Source organism: Selaginella moellendorffii, unplaced genomic scaffold (genome assembly GCF_000143415.4).
Source record: "Selaginella moellendorffii unplaced genomic scaffold, v1.0 SELMOscaffold_54, whole genome shotgun sequence".
NCBI lineage: Eukaryota > Viridiplantae > Streptophyta > Lycopodiopsida > Selaginellales > Selaginellaceae > Selaginella > Selaginella moellendorffii.
Window position 1 is genome coordinate 1,269,590 of NW_003314315.1, and position 16,965 is coordinate 1,286,554.

A 16,965-nucleotide genomic window follows, 5' to 3' on the forward strand; every position below is an offset into this window, starting at 1 on the left:
TTAAAATGTGGAGTGAAAGGAAAAATTCACTTTAACCATACTTTACTTCTTTAACCATGGTACAATGCTAGCGAGAGAGAGAAGATGATCCTCGCTCGATCTCTAGAGATGATCTAATCGGTCATGGAGTGTAGGATGATAGACACTGGTGTGGCGGCCTGGAGGAGAGCTTGCCAGCATTGAGAGGGCATGCCGATTGCGATGGCGGCGTGAGGCAATTGTATTGGAGGCAGAGGAGCGCGGCGGCGGGCAGCGCGGCATCAGGCGGCGATAGATCGAAGCCCGTCAGGAAGTTGTGCTGGAGATAGAGATTGCGAAGATTTGCTGAGAGGAGGCCATCCGCGAATTCCTTTGGGACGGAGCCCGTGAAGTGATTGTTGTTGAGGAAGACGTTCTCCGAGAAGGCTAGCATCGGTGGAATGGCGCCCGAGAGATTGTTGTAGCTCAAATCCACGCGGCTCATCCTCGCGGGAGATTCGATCGCCACAGGCCCCGACAAGTGATTGCGCTGGAGCTGCACAGACACGAGATTTGGATTGCTGCTCCACAGCAACGATGGAATGGCCCCGGTCAACTCGTTGGAGCTCAAGTCAAGCGTGGTCAATGCGCGGAGCGACGCCAGCGATGGAGCCATGGAGCCCGATAGCCGGTTGTTCTTGAGGGAGAGATAGGTGAGCGAAGCAGGGAGCGAGCGGGGCATCTCACCCGAGAGCTCGTTCCAGCCTAGATCGAGATGGGTCATGGAGGCGGAGGTGAATCGATCGGGGATTGGCCCCGAGAGCTTGTTGTGGGAGAGCTCCAGCGCGACGAGACTGGGCAGCAGAGCAATCTCGTGTGGAATGGCGCAGGCGAGAGAATTGGAGCTGAGGTCCAGCACCAGCAATCGTGTGAGGCTGGCAAAGCTGGCGGGAATGCATCCGGAGAGCTGGTTGTGGCTGATTCCCAGGAACTGGAGGCTGCTGCCCAGATTCTCGCCAATGCTGGATGGGAGCTCTCCTCGTACGCTGCCCGCCGTGAGCGTGAGTTGCTGGAGCAGGCGGAGCTCTCCAATGCGCGGGCTGAGCGTGCCAGTGAGGCCTGGCGATCCGGCGTAGCCGTCGCCCAGGTTGAGCATCACGACGTGGCTGCTGGCGCCGATGATAGTGCAAACGATCCCGGAGAAGCCGCTGCAAGGCTCGCGTTCGAAATCCCAGGTGGACAGGAAGGAGGAGCCCGGCAGATCCTTCAGCTGCTTCTTAATGTCGAGCAATGCATCGCGCTCATCCGGATGGAGCTGCTGCGCCATCACCATGTAATGGATCGAAGCGAGCATCAAAGCTCCCAATCCCAAGCGAAGAATCGAAACCTCTCTCACCATCTCTACAGTCGCGATTGGATTCTTCTTCTATGCTATCTTCTCTTTCTCTGGGCGACAGCGTTGCTACAAACTAGGCTGGGGCGAGATAGGCGCGTAAGCTTGCGCTTGTCTGGATGCTATTTACAATCTCTCCCAGCGACAGGACAGGGAAGAGATTTAACGGCTCCATGGCGTCCCAACGGATATCATATGAGCCCATTGAAGATGGGAATATTCGTGAGGCAGCAAGAGGCACGGATGCTCTTAAACCCTAACTTACGAGCAAGAGATGGGAAACAAGGACGCCGTGCACAACGAGATCCTCAGGCTCAAGAGGATCCTCTTTGAAAAGGTGAGCTTTTTCTCAGCTTCGCAGCTACCAGGCTACCATTTCTTTTCCAATCCGAATCGTCCCAGCTCACGGAGAGCACTGCCAATGCGGGAATCGGGCTCACCAATGTGTCCTTGACGCCGGCGCAAGAGCTGGGCCAGAAGATGCTCGTCGATGGAATGCCAAAGGCTTTTGTTGGTAAGCAAAGTGGTGATCGATAGATCTTTCTCTTGAGTTCTAACACGATTTTAATTCAAGAGTTTTTCGAGCTCACCACCACCTTGGAGCCCGAGCCGACCAACAAAGAGGACGAGGAAGCTGGCATCAGGTTCCCCATCGCCGAAGCTCAGAGAACGGTAGAATCGATCGAGCACCACCATTTTTCTCAAGACGCTCGTGCTTATCTTGTTGCAGTTTAAGAAGAAGGAAGTCCAGAGCGTTTTGTGCGGCCATCTTGTAGCAGCAGAGCGAGCTGCAAGAACAGGTAAGTCATGAAATCACATCGCCAAAGTATGAGCTAGAAAAATCTCTACGCAGGGAACAATGAGAAGCTGTTCATGGCATTGTCCGGTGTTGGAGCTCTGTTCGACAAGACGTGCTACTTCTCCACTGCGGTGGCCTACTTCGTGCGAGCTCTCGCCGCGGCCAGCAATGTGACGAGCACACGGAACACCTTTCACGTAGCACAGGTAAGCTTCTCCTCCTGTGGCAACCACCTGATTGATCATCCGGATTGTTCACATGTTCTACAGCAATGTTTAGGCAAAATACAACCTTGGCAAGATCTACTGGAAGGTGCGAAACAGTGGCGACGCCATCAGCTGCTTTGAGGATTGCTTGGGCCTCGCAAGCTTCATAAACCACGGCCAGCTCGTCGTCATGGCTGCAACTGAGCTCCTCGAGGTGACGCTTTCTTTCTCCACCTTGGTAGCTTAGCTCGTCTTAAATCCAGGAAGAAAACAGCATGGAAAAGCTTGCAGGTCTACTGGCATTGCGCCGAGGAGTGCCGACAAGAAGGCAACTGCAGACAGAGCATTTGCTACTTTGAAAAGGCAAGCCAGGAAAAACTATAGAAAAACTTTGGAGATGTGTGAATTTTTCGTCGTGATCACAGTGCGTGCGAGCTGCTGTGGCATGTAGTAATCCTGTTCAGGGAGGTGAAGCCAAGTACAACATTGGACTCGTATATGGGATGCTCAGGGAGACGCAAAACGCTGTGAAATACCACAACGAGTACATCGATTTCTCAAGGAAGATCAGGAACAAGGTACGCACAGCCATGCTTTAAGATTGTCTTTGAGATTTTTCTTCTCGCTCTCTCAGGCAGGAGAGTGCAAAGCTCACGCAGCTATGTCGGAAACTTATGAAGCCGCTGGCAATATATCTGCAGCTGTGCACCATCTCAAGGCTTACTTGCAAGCAGCGGCATTTCTAGATCCCGTCACTCTGGTATTCCATTCGTGCAAGCAATCCATGAGAGATTTGGCTAGAAATCCTTTTTTTTCGTGTCTTACTTGCAGGCCGTGGGACACTGTTTGCTCGGCTCGCTCTACAAGAGACAAGGGAATCGCGACGAGTCACTGGAGCAATTCGGGAAGTATTTTGCGATTGCTCGGCAGCTCAAGGATCCAGATTTGCTGGATGTGAGTCGCGTCAACATTGGAATCGCTCGGGAGCTCAAGCCCAAGAGGGTGTCCATTAGCCAGTTCATGCTGGGCGAGTGTTCCACATACTGGAGCCTCCTCTAGTAGCGGGGAGGGGAATATACGCTACCTACGGTGGAAGGGATATTCCCCCGCATTATTCCATTCGTTGTGCCAATGGGGTTGGCTATGGCGGACGCGGAGCTACGAATGATCCGGGATTTCTCACCACTCTCATGGTAAAGCCATGGCACAAATGCGGCAGCGTGCGTAGCTGCTTGGCGTTCGAGGGTTTGAATTGGAGCAGCGGGAGTTGGAGCGTCCAGGACGAAATTTCGGCAATGCAGATGATGATCCCACTCCACGGCCAATTCTGAGCGAGGATCGAGGTGGGCGGAGCTGCTGAGCTGAGCTGCTGGAGATGATCGAGGTCGATTGCTCTTCCTTCCCGGATCATGGGGTTATGGCTAATCATCCCTTGCAAGGTAACTCTAGAGCTTTTTTTTGTAGTTCTAGTCGCTCTATGGAAGCTCGAATTGATCATACGCTTGGGTGCATTGTAGAGGGTGATCAAGCTCTTGGTCCTGGAAGTAGCAATGGAGGATTTGCTCGAGTTGCGCTACGCGGGGCCAAGCGCGTGGAGCTGCCCATCCAGCACTGGCGCATCAACTTAATCGACTTGAAATCCAAGCTTTCCAAGATCTTGGGTCCCAGCAAGGAGAAAGAGTACTGCAACATCTTTAGCAGCTTTCTAAGCCACCGATTGAGCAAAGCCGAGCTCGACAAGAGGCTGCTCCAGACGCTGGGCAGCAAGGACAGCATCGTGCTCCACAACCAAATCGTCCGAGCAGTCCTTTCCAACGCAAGGTGTGGACAGCCGCCACCCCGCGGAGGGTCACTCAGACCAGCAAGCGATGATCCGCGCAAGAACAAATCGGACTACCACGCATTGCCTGCTGCCAAGCGGTTCAAGCAAAGCTCCGGCATGGCAGTGCTTAAAGTTATGGAGGACGAGAAGGAAGAACTGGACGAGGATGGCGAAGATAATGACGAAGAAGAGGAAGAAGTGCAAGCACCACTTGGCGTGCCTCTTTGTCGCCAGAGCGTGGGTGGCGCGTCGCAAAGATCATCCTCGCCTGTGTCGGTGGTGAGCAGCGCCGAGATGATGATCATGGAGGCGAGTGAATTGCCCGACGCCAGCAGCATGCAAACGCGAATGACGCGATTTGCAGCGGGGCTCGAGGTGGAGCACGAGTGCGCCAATCTCGTCAACCATGCGCTGGACATCCACTTGAAGCGATTGATCAAGGCTTGTATCCAAACGGGAAGGAGAAGATCGAGCAATCACCGGATCTCGGCTCTCGACTTCCGGGTGGCCATGGAGAATAGCAGGCAGCTCCTGGGAGGGAACTGGCCAATCCATCTCGAGACACTCTCGCTACTCGATCACCATTACTAGAGAGATCTTTACTGTTTTCCATACCATTTTTTTTACAACTTTTTCCACCTCGGTAGAGTTGGGTGCTGAGAGGTAAATTTACAAGAACTCGTCGAGCTCGCTATAAGTCAAGCACGACGAAGCAAACGATGAGAAAGAGGAACGAAAGGAAAGAACACCAACAAAAAGAGAGATGAGAGATCATGGTTTTTCTATGGATCGATCGTTCTTCGCCTACCGGGGCTGCTGGATCCGGGTCGACAGCGAGCCCTTCCTCATCTGCGCCGCCGCCAGCTTGGGAGGAACCTTGACAAGCTTGTTGCGGGGGTCTCGAGGAGCGTAGATCTTGGCGGCCGCCGGTGGGGGTGAAACCAGATCTATCACCTTGACGGCCCGGGGCGCGGGGCACAGATTCACATCTACAAACCCATCGCATGAAATCGATCAAAACCAGCGACAAGGAAGAAATCTCGTTACCTTGTTCTTTGAGGGTGTCCGCCTCGTCGAGCGCCCTCACATCCTCAAGATCCACGTCCTCGAATGACACATCCTCCTCGTCTTCCTCGGCGTAGTCGTCGAGCGTGGCGGACGCTTCCGAGACAACGCTCTCCCACTTCTCGCGGATCCAGTAATCGCGGAAGGCGGGCGTGCTCTTCACCAGATTCCACCACTCGGACGAGAAATCCTCGACGCTCTCGAAGAAGGAGGGGACGAAGTGGGGAGCGTCGGGGTTGAGCGAAGAAGAAACGCAAGGCGCCTTGACAGCCATGGCTACGAGCAATCTGACAAGCCCTACCTCGGGACAGAAGAAACCCAAAGACGATAAGCTCGACGGCTAGCAAATACAAACTGCACACGTGTGCCATTGTCCGCCGTCGATTGTGGGAGTGCAAGGGCTCGAATCCTGCGGCCTCGCGTAGAGCTACGCAAATGCAAAGCTTGCTAATGCACGGATCAAGAAACAAAATGCTTTGCTTGCTTGCTTGTTCCATGCTTGTTCTTGCTCGAGCACTCTGGAGAGCATGGAAGAAGCTCGTCTCCGCCATCACCACCATCGCGTCGCCCTCATGATCGTGCTAGTACTGTCAATCCACCACGCTCACTGCACCACTGTAGAGACGATTGTGTCTAGCGTCGTGAGCTATGGAGCCCGTGGAGATGGACGAACAGACGACACAAAGGTTCTCTCTTTCATAGAATGTGACGCGCCACGAACTTATATTTTTGGGAGTTTTGCAACTGACAGGCTCTGCTAGATGCATGGAATGCTGCTTGTAGCGGTGGTGGAGCGAGCAGGCGGTATGGATCCAGCAGCTATGCGTCCATGGTTCTTGTCCCCGGCGGCCGAACTTTTGTGATCTCGCCGGTGCAGCTCAGAGGTCCTTGCAAATCACTCATCACCCTCCAAGTAAATCCTTGTCGATCTCAGTCGCTAGCAATTCCAACTTTGCTCGAGTTATATATCTATAGGTGGCTGGAAACTTGGTCGCAAGCACTAGATTTCTCACGAGCGATGAGACAACTCGCGATTGGATTGTGATTCGGAAAGTTTCGGGACTGACGATCCAGGGCGGGGGCGTTTTGGACGGGAGAGGAAAACAATGGTGGCCCAAATCATGCAAATTCGACTCGACCCAAGTAAGTTACATCACAACTTCTACTTTCCATTCATCACTCACCATCTTGACAAGTTCTTGCAACTTGATCGATCGCATTTGCACGGCGAACTCGCGGAAAATTTAAATGTGGCCACGCGCGCCAGCCCTGTCACAGAGCTCCTACGGTACCGTATAATAACCTCTCTTCCATGATCCAATTTATAACTTGGGTGCTATGTACGTGTGTACAAACAGTCGCTCGTCCTTCACGACTCGGAGAGGGTCCTTGTCGACGGCTTGACCCTTGTCAACAGCCAACAGATCCATTTCAGTATATTTCACAGCAGCAACGTGACCGCCACCAATTTGATCGTGTCTGCCGCAAGAAAGAGCCCTAACACCGATGGAGTTCACGTCCAGGGCTCCAAGTTCGTCAACCTTGGCACCATCACCATAGACACAGGCATGCCAGCAAGCTTATCTTTCTTTCTTTCTTTCCCTTTCTCACTTTGTTTGCTTTGCTTGATGCTACGAATTATATCCAGGGGACGATTGCATCTCCATTGGAGCCAACACATCTCACGTCTCCATGCGTGACATTACGTGTGGAGCCGGACATGGAATCAGGTACAATTTCGATCGATGATTTTGCGCAAGATTTCAATTGTGATGTGATTGAAGCATCGGAAGCTTGGGAAATTACAAGAGTGCGGCATTTGTGTCCAACATCTCACTGGACGGGGCCCTCCTCGCCAATACAACCAATGGCCTCCGGATTAAGACATGGCCGGCAAGTGTATAGCATAGCTCAATTACGTGGACATTTACGTAGCCTCCATGCAGGGTGGCGCTGGCCTCGCTACAGGCATTAGCTTTCGAAATGTGCAGATGGACAACGTCAAGAACCCTATAATCATTGACCAGTTCTACTGCGACATGGAATCATCTCCACAGGGATGCGTGAGTACTCGACTTTAGAAAGTCTCGCCGAAATTTTTTTTATCTTCTTCGTTTGGTCGCAGGGAGAGGATCATGGAAGCGGCGTGGAGGTGCGAGACGTGGTGTATGAAAACATCAGTGGGAGCTCTGCCACCCCGGTGGGGGTCAAGCTCAACTGTAACCATCCTTGCACAGAGATCGTCATGAGCAATATCCGGCTGATTCAAACGAGAGATGGCTCGCCCTGCACTGCCGAGTGTAGTCACGTCTATGGAAGGGCCTACAATGCCACACCTCCTCCCTGCTTGCTTGTTTGAGTATGATCAATCTTGGTGGAGCTCATTAAAACTCTTGTGCTCATTATATGAAACGTGAAAGGATCGGGTCTTGCCCCGTGAATCTTATGACCCGCATCGACGGTCATCGTTCGAAATGCCCGAAGAGAAAATACCAAACTTGGCTGCCATGGTTTGCAAAACGAATGATTGCTCCTTCCACAAGCCTGAGCTGCCATAGAGCTTGACCATGAGCATGTAACCAGCCGAGTCCCTGGAGCCAATGTCCGACTCCACGAAGCGATCAAACACGGCCTTTCCCACCGCCACATTGTTCCACTTGCAACAGGCGGCCAGCAGCGTCGACCATGTCACTCCACTGGCGGTGAAAGGCATGCTGTCCACCAGCACCATTGCCTCCTCCAGACGGTTGGCTCGTCCCAGCGTGTCGATCATGCAGTGGTAGTGCTCAGCAACGGGCCCCACTGTGCTTTCACCGCCGGCACCGCGTACCAGCGCCTCGAAGTGTGACTTGGCCATCTCAACCAGTCCCGTGTGGCTGCACGCCGAGAGGATGGAGACGAGAGTGATAGCGTCGGGTTTCAAGCCTTCGTCTTTCATACTCTGGAGAGCACCAAGAACTCGATCGCTCTCTCCTCGAGCACAGTAGCCTGTCATGAGTGCGTTCCAAGTGATGACACAGAACGACTGCTGCGTGCTGTCGAAAACTTGCTGCGCGTCCAACGCAAGCCCGGACTTTGCATAGGCGTCCACCATGCAAGAGACGAGCACCGCGTCACCGATGTCAAGCAGACCATCTCTGCACAGCACGGCATGGATGGACTTGGCTAAGGTGGCCGCGCTGCAAGCACTGCACGCCTTGAGAGCAGCGGCATAAGTCCGTGCGTCACACACCTCCCGGTGATGATGCTGCAAGTGTGCAAACAGTCCGAGAGCCACCTCGCTCTCCCCGTTGCCAGCGTAGCCCAGTAGCAGCGAGTTCCAAGACACGATGCTGGAGCACAGCATTGTGTCAAACACCCTGCGAGCGTCCACAAGGCTCCCACACTTTGCGTACATATCCAGAACGCTGTTTGCCACCTCGTATCCACGCCTGGAAGCTCCGCAATGCAGTTCCATCCCTTTCTCCAGCGACCTCAGCTTCACACTCGTCCCGTCCTCAATCTGCGTCGCTTCTTCTCCGGATGAAAGGCTCGCGCAGGCTTTGAGAGCTGCCGTGTATGTTACATGGTCTGGTGTTCCAGCGGCAGCAAACACCTCCAAGGCCAGTTTTTCCTCCCCGTTTTCGGCATAAGCTTGAACTAGAGAGTTCCACGACACCATACTGTGTCTTGGCATGCTGTCGAAGACCATACGGCTGTCCAGAATGCTTCCACACTTTGCATACAGATCCACCAGAGCGTTTGCAACAAATGTGTCACCGTCACAGCCAAATCTTCGAGCCCGAGTATGAATAGCCATGCCTCTCTCGAGAACTTCCAGCTTGGAAAGTTTGGATCCGGCTGCCAGGCTCGAGCAGGCTTTCAGAGCCGCAACAAACATTGGAGGATCTGGCGTAATATGGTTCTCCGATTCAGCCAGGAGGTCTAGAGCCGCCTCCGCTTTCCGGCTCTCGACATATCCCAGAAGGAGCACTGTCCACGAGATAGCATCCCGGCGTTTCATCTTCTCGAACACCCTCACCGCGTCCTCGACGCTCCCACACTTGCAATAAGTATCCAGCAGAGAGTTCGCCACGAAAGGCTCCCGATCACAGCCGCAGCTTGCAGCTTTCCTGTGGACTGAACTGGCTCTCTGCAAGCACCCTGACTTGACCATCCTGCCATCGACTAGCGCTCCCTTTTCAGTAGCTGCTAAGCTCGAGCATGCCTTGAAAGCAGCAACAAAAGTTCTTGCATCTGGTGTATATCCCCTGTGTTGCATGGCCTCAAAGACCTCCAAGGCAACCTCTTCCTGGCCATCTTCTACGTATCCCAATATCATGACGTTCCAAGACACCACAGTCGGGCAACTCATTCTGTCAAAGACCTTCCTGGCCTCGGTGACACTTCCACACTTTGAGTACATGTCGATCAAGCTGCTTGTCACGTAAGGATCGGTGTCTAGTCCCTGGCTTGCCGTCTGCGAGTGGATGGCCATTCCCAGCTGCAAGGACTTCCATTTTACGAGCTTCCTATCGTTGAGAGAGTCCAGAAAGCTGACAGTGCCTTCCTCTTCCCCAGCAATGCTGCCACAAGCCTGGAGCGCTGCCACGAACGCTCGAGCGTCCGGAACACACGAGCCTTGGGTTTGCATGCACGAGAAAAGCTCCAGAGCAAGCTCGCCGTCTCCATTGTCGATATGGCCCAGGATCAAAGCTGTCCACGACACCAAGTCGTGGTTCTTCATCCGGTCGAACACCCTGCGAGCGTCCGCCATGCTTCCACACCTGCCATACAAATCCATGAGTGAGCTCGCCACGAAAACATCCAACTCACAAGTTCCTTTGGCGCTAGAGTGGAGAGCCATGGCATCGTCCAATCCCCGGAGTTTGATGCCTAGACTATCTCGAGTTTCCTTCGCTGCTCGCAAAGTGATGGCCTTGACCGCTGCCAGCAACGTCCTCGCATCTGGAGTAGCACCTTGTGATCGCATGAAATCGAAGAGCTGGAGAGCTTTCTCTTCTTCCCCATTCTCCACGTAGCCCAGCATCAAAACATTCCAGGCGACCACCACATTGGCAGAACCGTGTGCCAGTCTCATGCTGTGGAAGGCATCGCGCGCAGCAGCCAGGCTTCCACACCGAACATACATCTTGACGAGAATGCCGGAGAAGTAAATGCTGCTGCTCCATGCCTCACACTGGCTCGCATCGGCGTGGATCTTACTCCCCAAATCCACGTCTCTGGAATCGCCAGCCGCTTCCAGCGCCGCCAATGCGATGCCTAGGCTATTCACATTACCGGTGCTGCTGTGCTCTGGCAATCGACGCTTCAGGCAGCCCGCGATCCAGAAGCGCCGCGCAACCGGGGATCCACGCATTCATTTTTTCTTTTAGGGTTCTTGGAAGACCACTTCCTTTATTATAACCAAAGCAAAATCCAGCAAGAATGTGCACTATAGCGTTTGTTCAATTTTTCCGCGACAAGAATAGGCCACAATGGTAGTAGCGAACTGCTCTTTTGCAACCTCTGGGAACAAGTAGATGAACGATTGCCAAGACAAATTCGTTTCTCCTTCAAGTCTTCGCTCTGGAGGCTGAAAATGAAACGACGGGAGTAAGCCCATGCATTGTCTGTCCTTTTTGTTTTACGAATGCCGATCTGGCTCCTTAGCTACAATAGAAAATGCAAAGCTCTCCTTCGTGAGAGCATTCACTCTTCATTACCGCCACTGCCTTCACTATGCAATTTCGCAGTTTGTTGTTTCCAACATAGCTAAACATCATCTCTGCACACTTCTGACTTTCATCCTCTAACTTCCTCATCCCTGAAGTGGAATTCAGAGACATATCGACCAAGCGTTTCACTGGGTCCCTGGATGAACCTGAAAAAGCAAGTTTAACCGTGGATCCTGTCAATATAACACAAAACTCTGCTGGAGATTGTGATCCAGTCGAGCAAAAATATCGTTTCCATGCCTCAAGCACCTGTGAACAATATGGCAAGCGATGAACAATGGTTCCTGCACTCCTGGACAACGTTCCTTTCTCCTTCACCCACAGCTCAACAACTTCGTTTGAGTGCCGAAACATTTTCAGGCATCTTCTTCAGTAATGCTTCTTTTACCACATTCCCACTTCTGACAGTAATATTGTAGTAGCAGCATTAGACCTGTGTTTAGGGTGAACAGCTATGTTGCAAAGAGTTGCTTTATTTGCTTTACTACTGGTCCCGCCAAAGAATGCCATGACGGGGTCGCGGCCGGGTTGAAAATCTTTGCCTCGGGGAAAAGAGTCCTGGGCGCAAATGCAGGCTGTGACTGTGCTTGTGCACATCCGGCCCTTGATCGGAGAGGAGCGATCGCAAGGAAACGATTGCGTGTCTGTTGTTCCTGGAGAGCCGCAGGTAAAATCTTCTTTAGGAAGTTTCGATCGATGTCTTTCTTTGTTTGATCAGGTCCTTGCTGGGGAGCATCGTTTCACGTTTGATCGAGTCTATGGAGGCGGTGGAACTGCGCCGCCGTTTATCTTCGATCAATGCGTTCTACCGCTCGTGGAGGGATTGTTCCAAGGTTACAACGCCACCGTCTTTGCCTATGGTCAGGTGAGTGCTCCTTTCTTCTTCTTTTGTGAGCTCGTTTTTCTTTGTGTTTTTCTCTAGACTGGATCTGGAAAGACATATACAATGGGGACAGGATACGGCAGCAAGGAGGGCGTTATCCCTCGAGTCATGGACACGCTCTTCCAGAAGATCGACGCTTTGAAGCACAAGGCGGACTTTCAAGTCCGGGTTTCTTTTATCGAGGTGAGGTGATTGCTGTTTTCTCTTTCCGACATTCTTCAGTTTTTCAAAGAACAGATTTTCAAGGAGAACGTGAGAGACCTCCTCTCTTCAAGCTCTTCTGAGTCTCATATAAAGATTCGAGGGACTGGGAGTGCAGGTGTTTTTCTCACTGGCGTCACCGAAGTGGACGTGAAAAGCTCGCAGGAAATGACTGCTTGCTTGGACAAAGGCTCGCGGTGTCGAGCGACAGGCAGCACAAGCATGAACTTGCATTCAAGGTCTCGTTGGTGCAAATGACCGTAGAATGTTTCTCATAACACCTCACGCTGTGCATGCGCAGCCGATCCCATGCGATTTTCACCTTAAACGTCGAGCAGCGTCCCAAACTGAGTGGTGATGCGTCACGAGCTACAGTCGATATTCTCCGTGCGAAGTTCCACCTGGTCGATCTTGCCGGCTCCGAGCGAGTAAAGAAAACAAGAGCTGACGGGGATCGTTTCAGTGAAGGTAAACGTTCTTTCTTCGCATAACACAAATCAAGTTTGATGTGATGCAGGTGTGCATATAAACCGTGGCCTTTTGGCGCTTGGCAACGTGATCAGTGCTTTAGGAGCTGACAAGAAACGAGGCCATGTCCCGTACAGGGATAGCAAACTTACACGCCTCCTACAGGTAAGATTTGAGAAGCATGACGTGACGTTGTGGTGATCGATTGTTTTTGGATGCAGGATTCACTGGGTGGGAACACCCACACTACCATGATAGGTGAGTGAGTGGAACCTCACTTTTTCGTTCTCCTTACTCGATGTTTAGCTTGCATTAGTCCGGCCGCTTCAAATGCGGAGGAAACTCTGAACACGTTGAAGTATGCCAATCGTGCACGCAACATCCAGAACAAGCCGGTGGTATGTCTTCTCATGTTGTATATTACATCTTCTATCCACTCCTGACGTTTTTACTGTGACAGGTTAATCGTGTAGTTGCTGAGATCCAAAAAATGCGACAAGAAGTAGAGCTGTTAAAAGGAGCAAATCAGGTAATGTCTTTTTTGGTTTCTTTGGCTGCTGACCGAGTGTGGCGTTGCTGCAAACTTAGGCTCTTGAGCGAAAGGTTGACCTCCAAGCAAAGGAGCTGGACTTTCAGGCAATGGAGCTGGACGAGGCAGCAAAGCGAGAAAATGTAAGCTTTTTCCTCATAGTGGTGTAACTCTTGACAAACTAATTTGTGTTTAGATTCTGGAGAAGAAGTTAAGCTTTCTAGAGCAAGAGCTACAAGACGTCAAGGAAAGCAAAGCATTCCACGTGCCAGAGAATCAGCAGAGTGTAAGTCGTCTTTGTATCTCTGCCAACTTTGAAGGTGATTTTTGGTATTGTAGGCTGGTCAAGAAGTGGTGGAAGTGATCGTGAAGTGGGAATCAAACGGAGAGCTTATTGCCATCATCAGTATTGGAAAGAGAGCCAAACTTTCGGAGCTACGAGCCCAGGTCACTCCAAGAGTTCCTCGTGTGAAGCGGGGTTTTACTTTCATTTTGTGTGAGGGACCTGTCGGCCAAGATCTGGAAGATCAAATCCGTGTGGTATCGTTCAAGAACGACACTGGCGCTTTCGTTGTGGTGGTTCGTCCCCCAGCAACGCGAGGTTTTGCAAGCTTGAAACGAACCCCGCTCGTAGAAGTGACCAAGAATGACGAGCCGGTGAAGCTTGTGAAGACGAGCGCTCCGAGAAGAGAGAAAATCTCGCTGGCCCAGAGAGCCAAGATGAGCGTCGTTGATGATATACTAGCTAAGCTTCACTAGGTGATTATAACTTTGATGTTCTGTCATGCTCCAAGTGGACTACTGGTCACTGCAGATCTCGAAGATCATCTTCGCATTTCAAGTCCAACCACAGGCTCAAAGGATTGGTATGCGTCTCGGCTGAGAAGTTGTCACGGGTTAGATGAAGGTAGAAGCATCCATGCTAGCATTCGTTCCAGCGGCCATGGTGGAAGCCGTTTCCTGGGGAATCTCCTGGTCCAGATGTATGGTAAGCACGGTAACTTCGATCTCGCGCTTGAAACGTTCAGCCACATTCAAGAGCCAAACGTTTTCTCTTGGACCATCTTGATTGCAGCATTTGCCCGGAATGGCCATTACCATCGGGCATTTGAGCTCCTGTGTAGAATGCAAAACGAGGGAGTGACATTCAATGCGGTGACAATCTCGAGCGTGTTGACGGCTTGCAGGGACATCAAACAGGCTCGAGAACTGGAAAGGCTGGCGGCAGTGGCTGGTTTTGGGGGCGAGGAGAGGATACTTCGCAGCCTCATCCATGCGTATGGAGAATGTGGTAGTGTGGACGATGCTCGGGAGGTTTTTGACGCCATGGAAGCCGCTGGAGACCTTGTCTCTTGCACGGCTTTGATGGGAGCGTATGCTCGAAACGGGTATAGTGTGGAAGCTCTGAGGCTGTTCCAAAAGATGAGCTTGGAAGGCGTCAAGCTCGACAAGATCAGCTTTGTGAGCGTCATAAACGCATGCGCTTGTGCTAGAGACTTGCGGCGAGGTAAGCTCTGTCACGAGCTCTTGAGACAATCTGGTTTGGACACTGACTTGACTTTGCAGAACACTCTCCTGAGCATGTATGGGAAGTGTGGAATGCTCAACGAGCTGCACGAGATGTTCTGCATTATAGAAGCTCCAGACGCTGTCTCCTACAACTCGATCATCTCAGCTCTTGCTCATAACTCCCAGCCTAGGCAAGCTCTCTTTTTCTTTCGGTGCATGCTGCTTGACGGCAGTCTACCAAGTCTAGTCACATTCATCTCTGTCGCTCACGCTTGCGGGTGCATAGGTGATTCTAGGCCAGCTGCAGTTATCTGTTCGCTGATTCGAGACTGTTGCGGAGTCACCACCAGCGATTCGGTTTTGAGATCGGCTATAGTTGCAATGCATGGAAGGTGTGGGGACGTGGAAGCAGCAAGGGAGGCTTATGAATCTTACGCAAAGGACGAGCTAGGCTGCACGTCAATGTTTGCTGCGTACGTTCAAAACCACAAATTTGGTCGAGCTCTGGGCTTGTTCCGACGCATGCAGCTCGAAGGCATTAAGCCCAACAAGGTAACCTTTCTCAGCGCTCTCGATGCATGCAGCAACACTGGAGATGCTTCTCAAGCTAAAACTGTCCATGGTTGTGTTGTTGACGCAGGATACGAGACGGACCACGAGATTGGGAACGCGAGAATCAGCATGTACGGGAAATGTGGGAGTTTGGAGCAAGCCAGAAAACTCTTCGACATGAAAACGTACAAGGACGTGCTCACTTGGACAGGAATGGCGGGAGCTTATGCACGTAACAAGGAAGAAACTCAAGGTCTGAAGCTCTTTAAGGAGATGCAACTCAACGGGATCAAGCCGAACAAGGTAGCGTTTGTGGTGGCATTGGATGCCTGTGCTAACTCGGGCAGCAGCTTCGTTCTGTCGCAAGGGAGGAGACTTCACGAACAGGTTAGCGAGAGCGGGCTTGAAAGGGACACTGCAGTGGGAAACTGCCTTATAAACATGTACGTCAGCTGCGGGAGCTTGAAAGACGCAAGGACGCAGCTAGAAAAGATGGAGAACCAGAAGAACTTGACTTCGTGGAACACGATGGTGTGTGGACTCGCCAGGAGCAGCGGGCACGAGGAGCAGGCTCTGGACCTGATTTCCCTCATGGACTTGGAGGGAGTAGCACCCGATGTCATCACCTTTTCCAGCGCTCTCGAGGCTTGTGCTAGCACGGCAGCTCTAGCTCGCGGCCAGATGATCCATGCTCGGATTGTCGAGAGTGGTGATGCGCTCGATCTTCACACGAATTTGGTTCTGGGGACTTGCCTCGTCAACTTATACGGCAAGTGCGGCAGTCCAGGGAGAGCAAGACAGGTGTTTGAGGAAATTCGTAGTAGCGGCGACACCGTCTTGTGGAATGCAATGATCGGAGCTTATACTCGGCACGGGCGTGTCGGGGAGGCAGTGGAACTGTTCCAGGCTTTAGTTGTCGAGGGCGTTGCTCCAGACAAGGTGACCTTCGTCTCCATCCTGGCTGGCTTTTGCCATGGCTGCCATCAGCAGGAGGAAGCTGCGGCCGCGGAGCATTTTCTTCTTATGAACGAGTTCATGGTTAAGCCGGGAGCCGAGCACTTCACTTGCTTGATCGATCTTTTGGCGAGGAAAGGGCGGCTTCTTGAGGCCGAGGAACTGCTCAAGGCAATGCCGTTTCAACCCCAAGGAATCAACCTGGTGTCGCTCTTGGCCGCGTGCAAGCGCTACCAGGAGGTCGAACGAGCCGAGTCGACAGCCGAGTTTATCATGAAGCTTGATCCAACGCAAGCACCGGCTTACGTGCTCTTGTCCGATGTGTATGCTGCTGCTGCCTAGAGAAACCATCGTGACGTCTAGGAATTTCAGATCTGTGTAAATCACGTAAATCTCTCACAAGGCAAGGTGTCTGACCAAGTTACAATCGAATATTCAGGGAAAAGATGGCCACTGGGTTCCAGACTTCGCATAGAGGAATAAAAGGCAGCCATGGAAAGGAAGAACCTCTTCCTCCAGCTGCTTTGAAGCAACCTGGAATCCAGGATTTCAAGGATGAACACTGGGACATAGTAGATCATCTAGTAGATTGAGAAGTCCATTTTGAAAATATTACGGTTGATAGCTTGGTACATGATACTTGTTCAGCCTTGCTTTTACGAATCAGCCGAAAAGAGTTCTTCAGGGCGACGCCCTGTTTGTTTTGAAAATAATCATCCATGAAAAGTTGTTGATTATCAGATCGAAGACCGGATTTGTTGGCAAAGGCAGAATAGCAAGGGACGCTCGTTGTCAATATCATAAGTGACATGCTACAGAATGAAGATTTGCCACAACATGGTCATTGAAAAATTGCATCCTTGCTGAATATCAGGAGCCTTTGCCTCAGTTGCAAGTGCTGAGCAATTA

General features: G+C 51.9%; 8 protein-coding genes across 11 annotated transcripts; 5 read left to right on the top strand and 3 right to left on the bottom strand.

The window, feature by feature from the left end:
• Positions 1-25: 25 nt before the first annotated feature.
• LOC9661722 (leucine-rich repeat receptor-like protein kinase PEPR2) lies at positions 26-1,512 on the bottom strand. The gene has a single exon (XM_002982680.2). The coding sequence runs from the start codon at positions 1,355-1,357 to the stop codon at positions 122-124; it is 1,236 nt and encodes a 411-aa protein (XP_002982726.2). The 5' UTR covers positions 1,358-1,512; the 3' UTR covers positions 26-121.
• A 67-nt stretch (positions 1,513-1,579) lies between these two features.
• LOC9661889 lies at positions 1,580-3,475 on the top strand. Of its 4 annotated transcripts, none has more exons than XM_024687526.1 (7): positions 1,580-1,688; positions 1,754-1,865; positions 1,926-2,023; positions 2,082-2,151; positions 2,205-2,356; positions 2,420-2,570; positions 2,620-2,882. In XM_024687526.1, the coding sequence occupies exons 1-6, from the start codon at positions 1,626-1,628 to the stop codon at positions 2,495-2,497; spliced, it is 573 nt and encodes a 190-aa protein (XP_024543294.1). In that variant the 5' UTR covers positions 1,580-1,625; the 3' UTR covers positions 2,498-2,570; positions 2,620-2,882. The 4 variants fall into 4 exon arrangements, with proteins under 4 accessions (XP_024543294.1, XP_024543295.1, XP_024543296.1 ...); XM_024687527.1 differs by having other exon boundaries at positions 2,631-2,882; XM_024687528.1 differs by having other exon boundaries at positions 2,648-2,882.
• A 208-nt stretch (positions 3,476-3,683) lies between these two features.
• On the top strand, positions 3,684-4,824 carry LOC112350746. Its single transcript, XM_024687524.1, has 2 exons — positions 3,684-3,795; positions 3,874-4,824. The coding sequence occupies exons 1-2, from the start codon at positions 3,732-3,734 to the stop codon at positions 4,767-4,769; spliced, it is 960 nt and encodes a 319-aa protein (XP_024543292.1). The 5' UTR covers positions 3,684-3,731; the 3' UTR covers positions 4,770-4,824.
• Positions 4,763-5,557, bottom strand: LOC112350747 (polyadenylate-binding protein-interacting protein 2-like). The gene is made up of 2 exons (XM_024687529.1): positions 5,226-5,557; positions 4,763-5,167 (listed from the first exon to the last, which is right to left on the bottom strand). Exons 1-2 carry the CDS (start codon positions 5,515-5,517, stop codon positions 4,983-4,985), a joined length of 477 nt encoding a protein of 158 aa, XP_024543297.1. The 5' UTR covers positions 5,518-5,557; the 3' UTR covers positions 4,763-4,982.
• Positions 5,558-5,770: 213 nt separating this feature from the next.
• On the top strand, positions 5,771-7,350 carry LOC9661443 (polygalacturonase ADPG2). Its single transcript, XM_024687692.1, has 5 exons — positions 5,771-5,929; positions 5,995-6,156; positions 6,318-6,386; positions 6,572-6,940; positions 7,154-7,350. Exons 1-5 carry the CDS (start codon positions 5,771-5,773, stop codon positions 7,322-7,324), a joined length of 930 nt encoding a protein of 309 aa, XP_024543460.1. The 3' UTR covers positions 7,325-7,350.
• A 336-nt stretch (positions 7,351-7,686) lies between these two features.
• On the bottom strand, positions 7,687-10,602 carry LOC112350816 (pentatricopeptide repeat-containing protein At2g13600-like). Its single transcript, XM_024687694.1, has one exon. It carries the CDS (start codon positions 10,600-10,602, stop codon positions 7,687-7,689), a length of 2,916 nt encoding a protein of 971 aa, XP_024543462.1.
• A 926-nt stretch (positions 10,603-11,528) lies between these two features.
• On the top strand, positions 11,529-13,800 carry LOC9661444 (kinesin-like protein KIN-4C). Its single transcript, XM_024687695.1, has 8 exons — positions 11,529-11,825; positions 11,883-12,031; positions 12,163-12,264; positions 12,346-12,512; positions 12,562-12,677; positions 12,973-13,041; positions 13,101-13,184; positions 13,381-13,800. Exons 1-8 carry the CDS (start codon positions 11,529-11,531, stop codon positions 13,798-13,800), a joined length of 1,404 nt encoding a protein of 467 aa, XP_024543463.1.
• On the top strand, positions 13,091-16,616 carry LOC9661445 (pentatricopeptide repeat-containing protein At3g09040, mitochondrial). The gene is made up of 3 exons (XM_024687773.1): positions 13,091-13,184; positions 13,238-13,327; positions 13,381-16,616. The coding sequence occupies exon 3, from the start codon at positions 13,816-13,818 to the stop codon at positions 16,396-16,398; it is 2,583 nt and encodes an 860-aa protein (XP_024543541.1). The 5' UTR covers positions 13,091-13,184; positions 13,238-13,327; positions 13,381-13,815; the 3' UTR covers positions 16,399-16,616.
• The last annotated feature ends 349 nt before the right edge of the window (positions 16,617-16,965 follow it).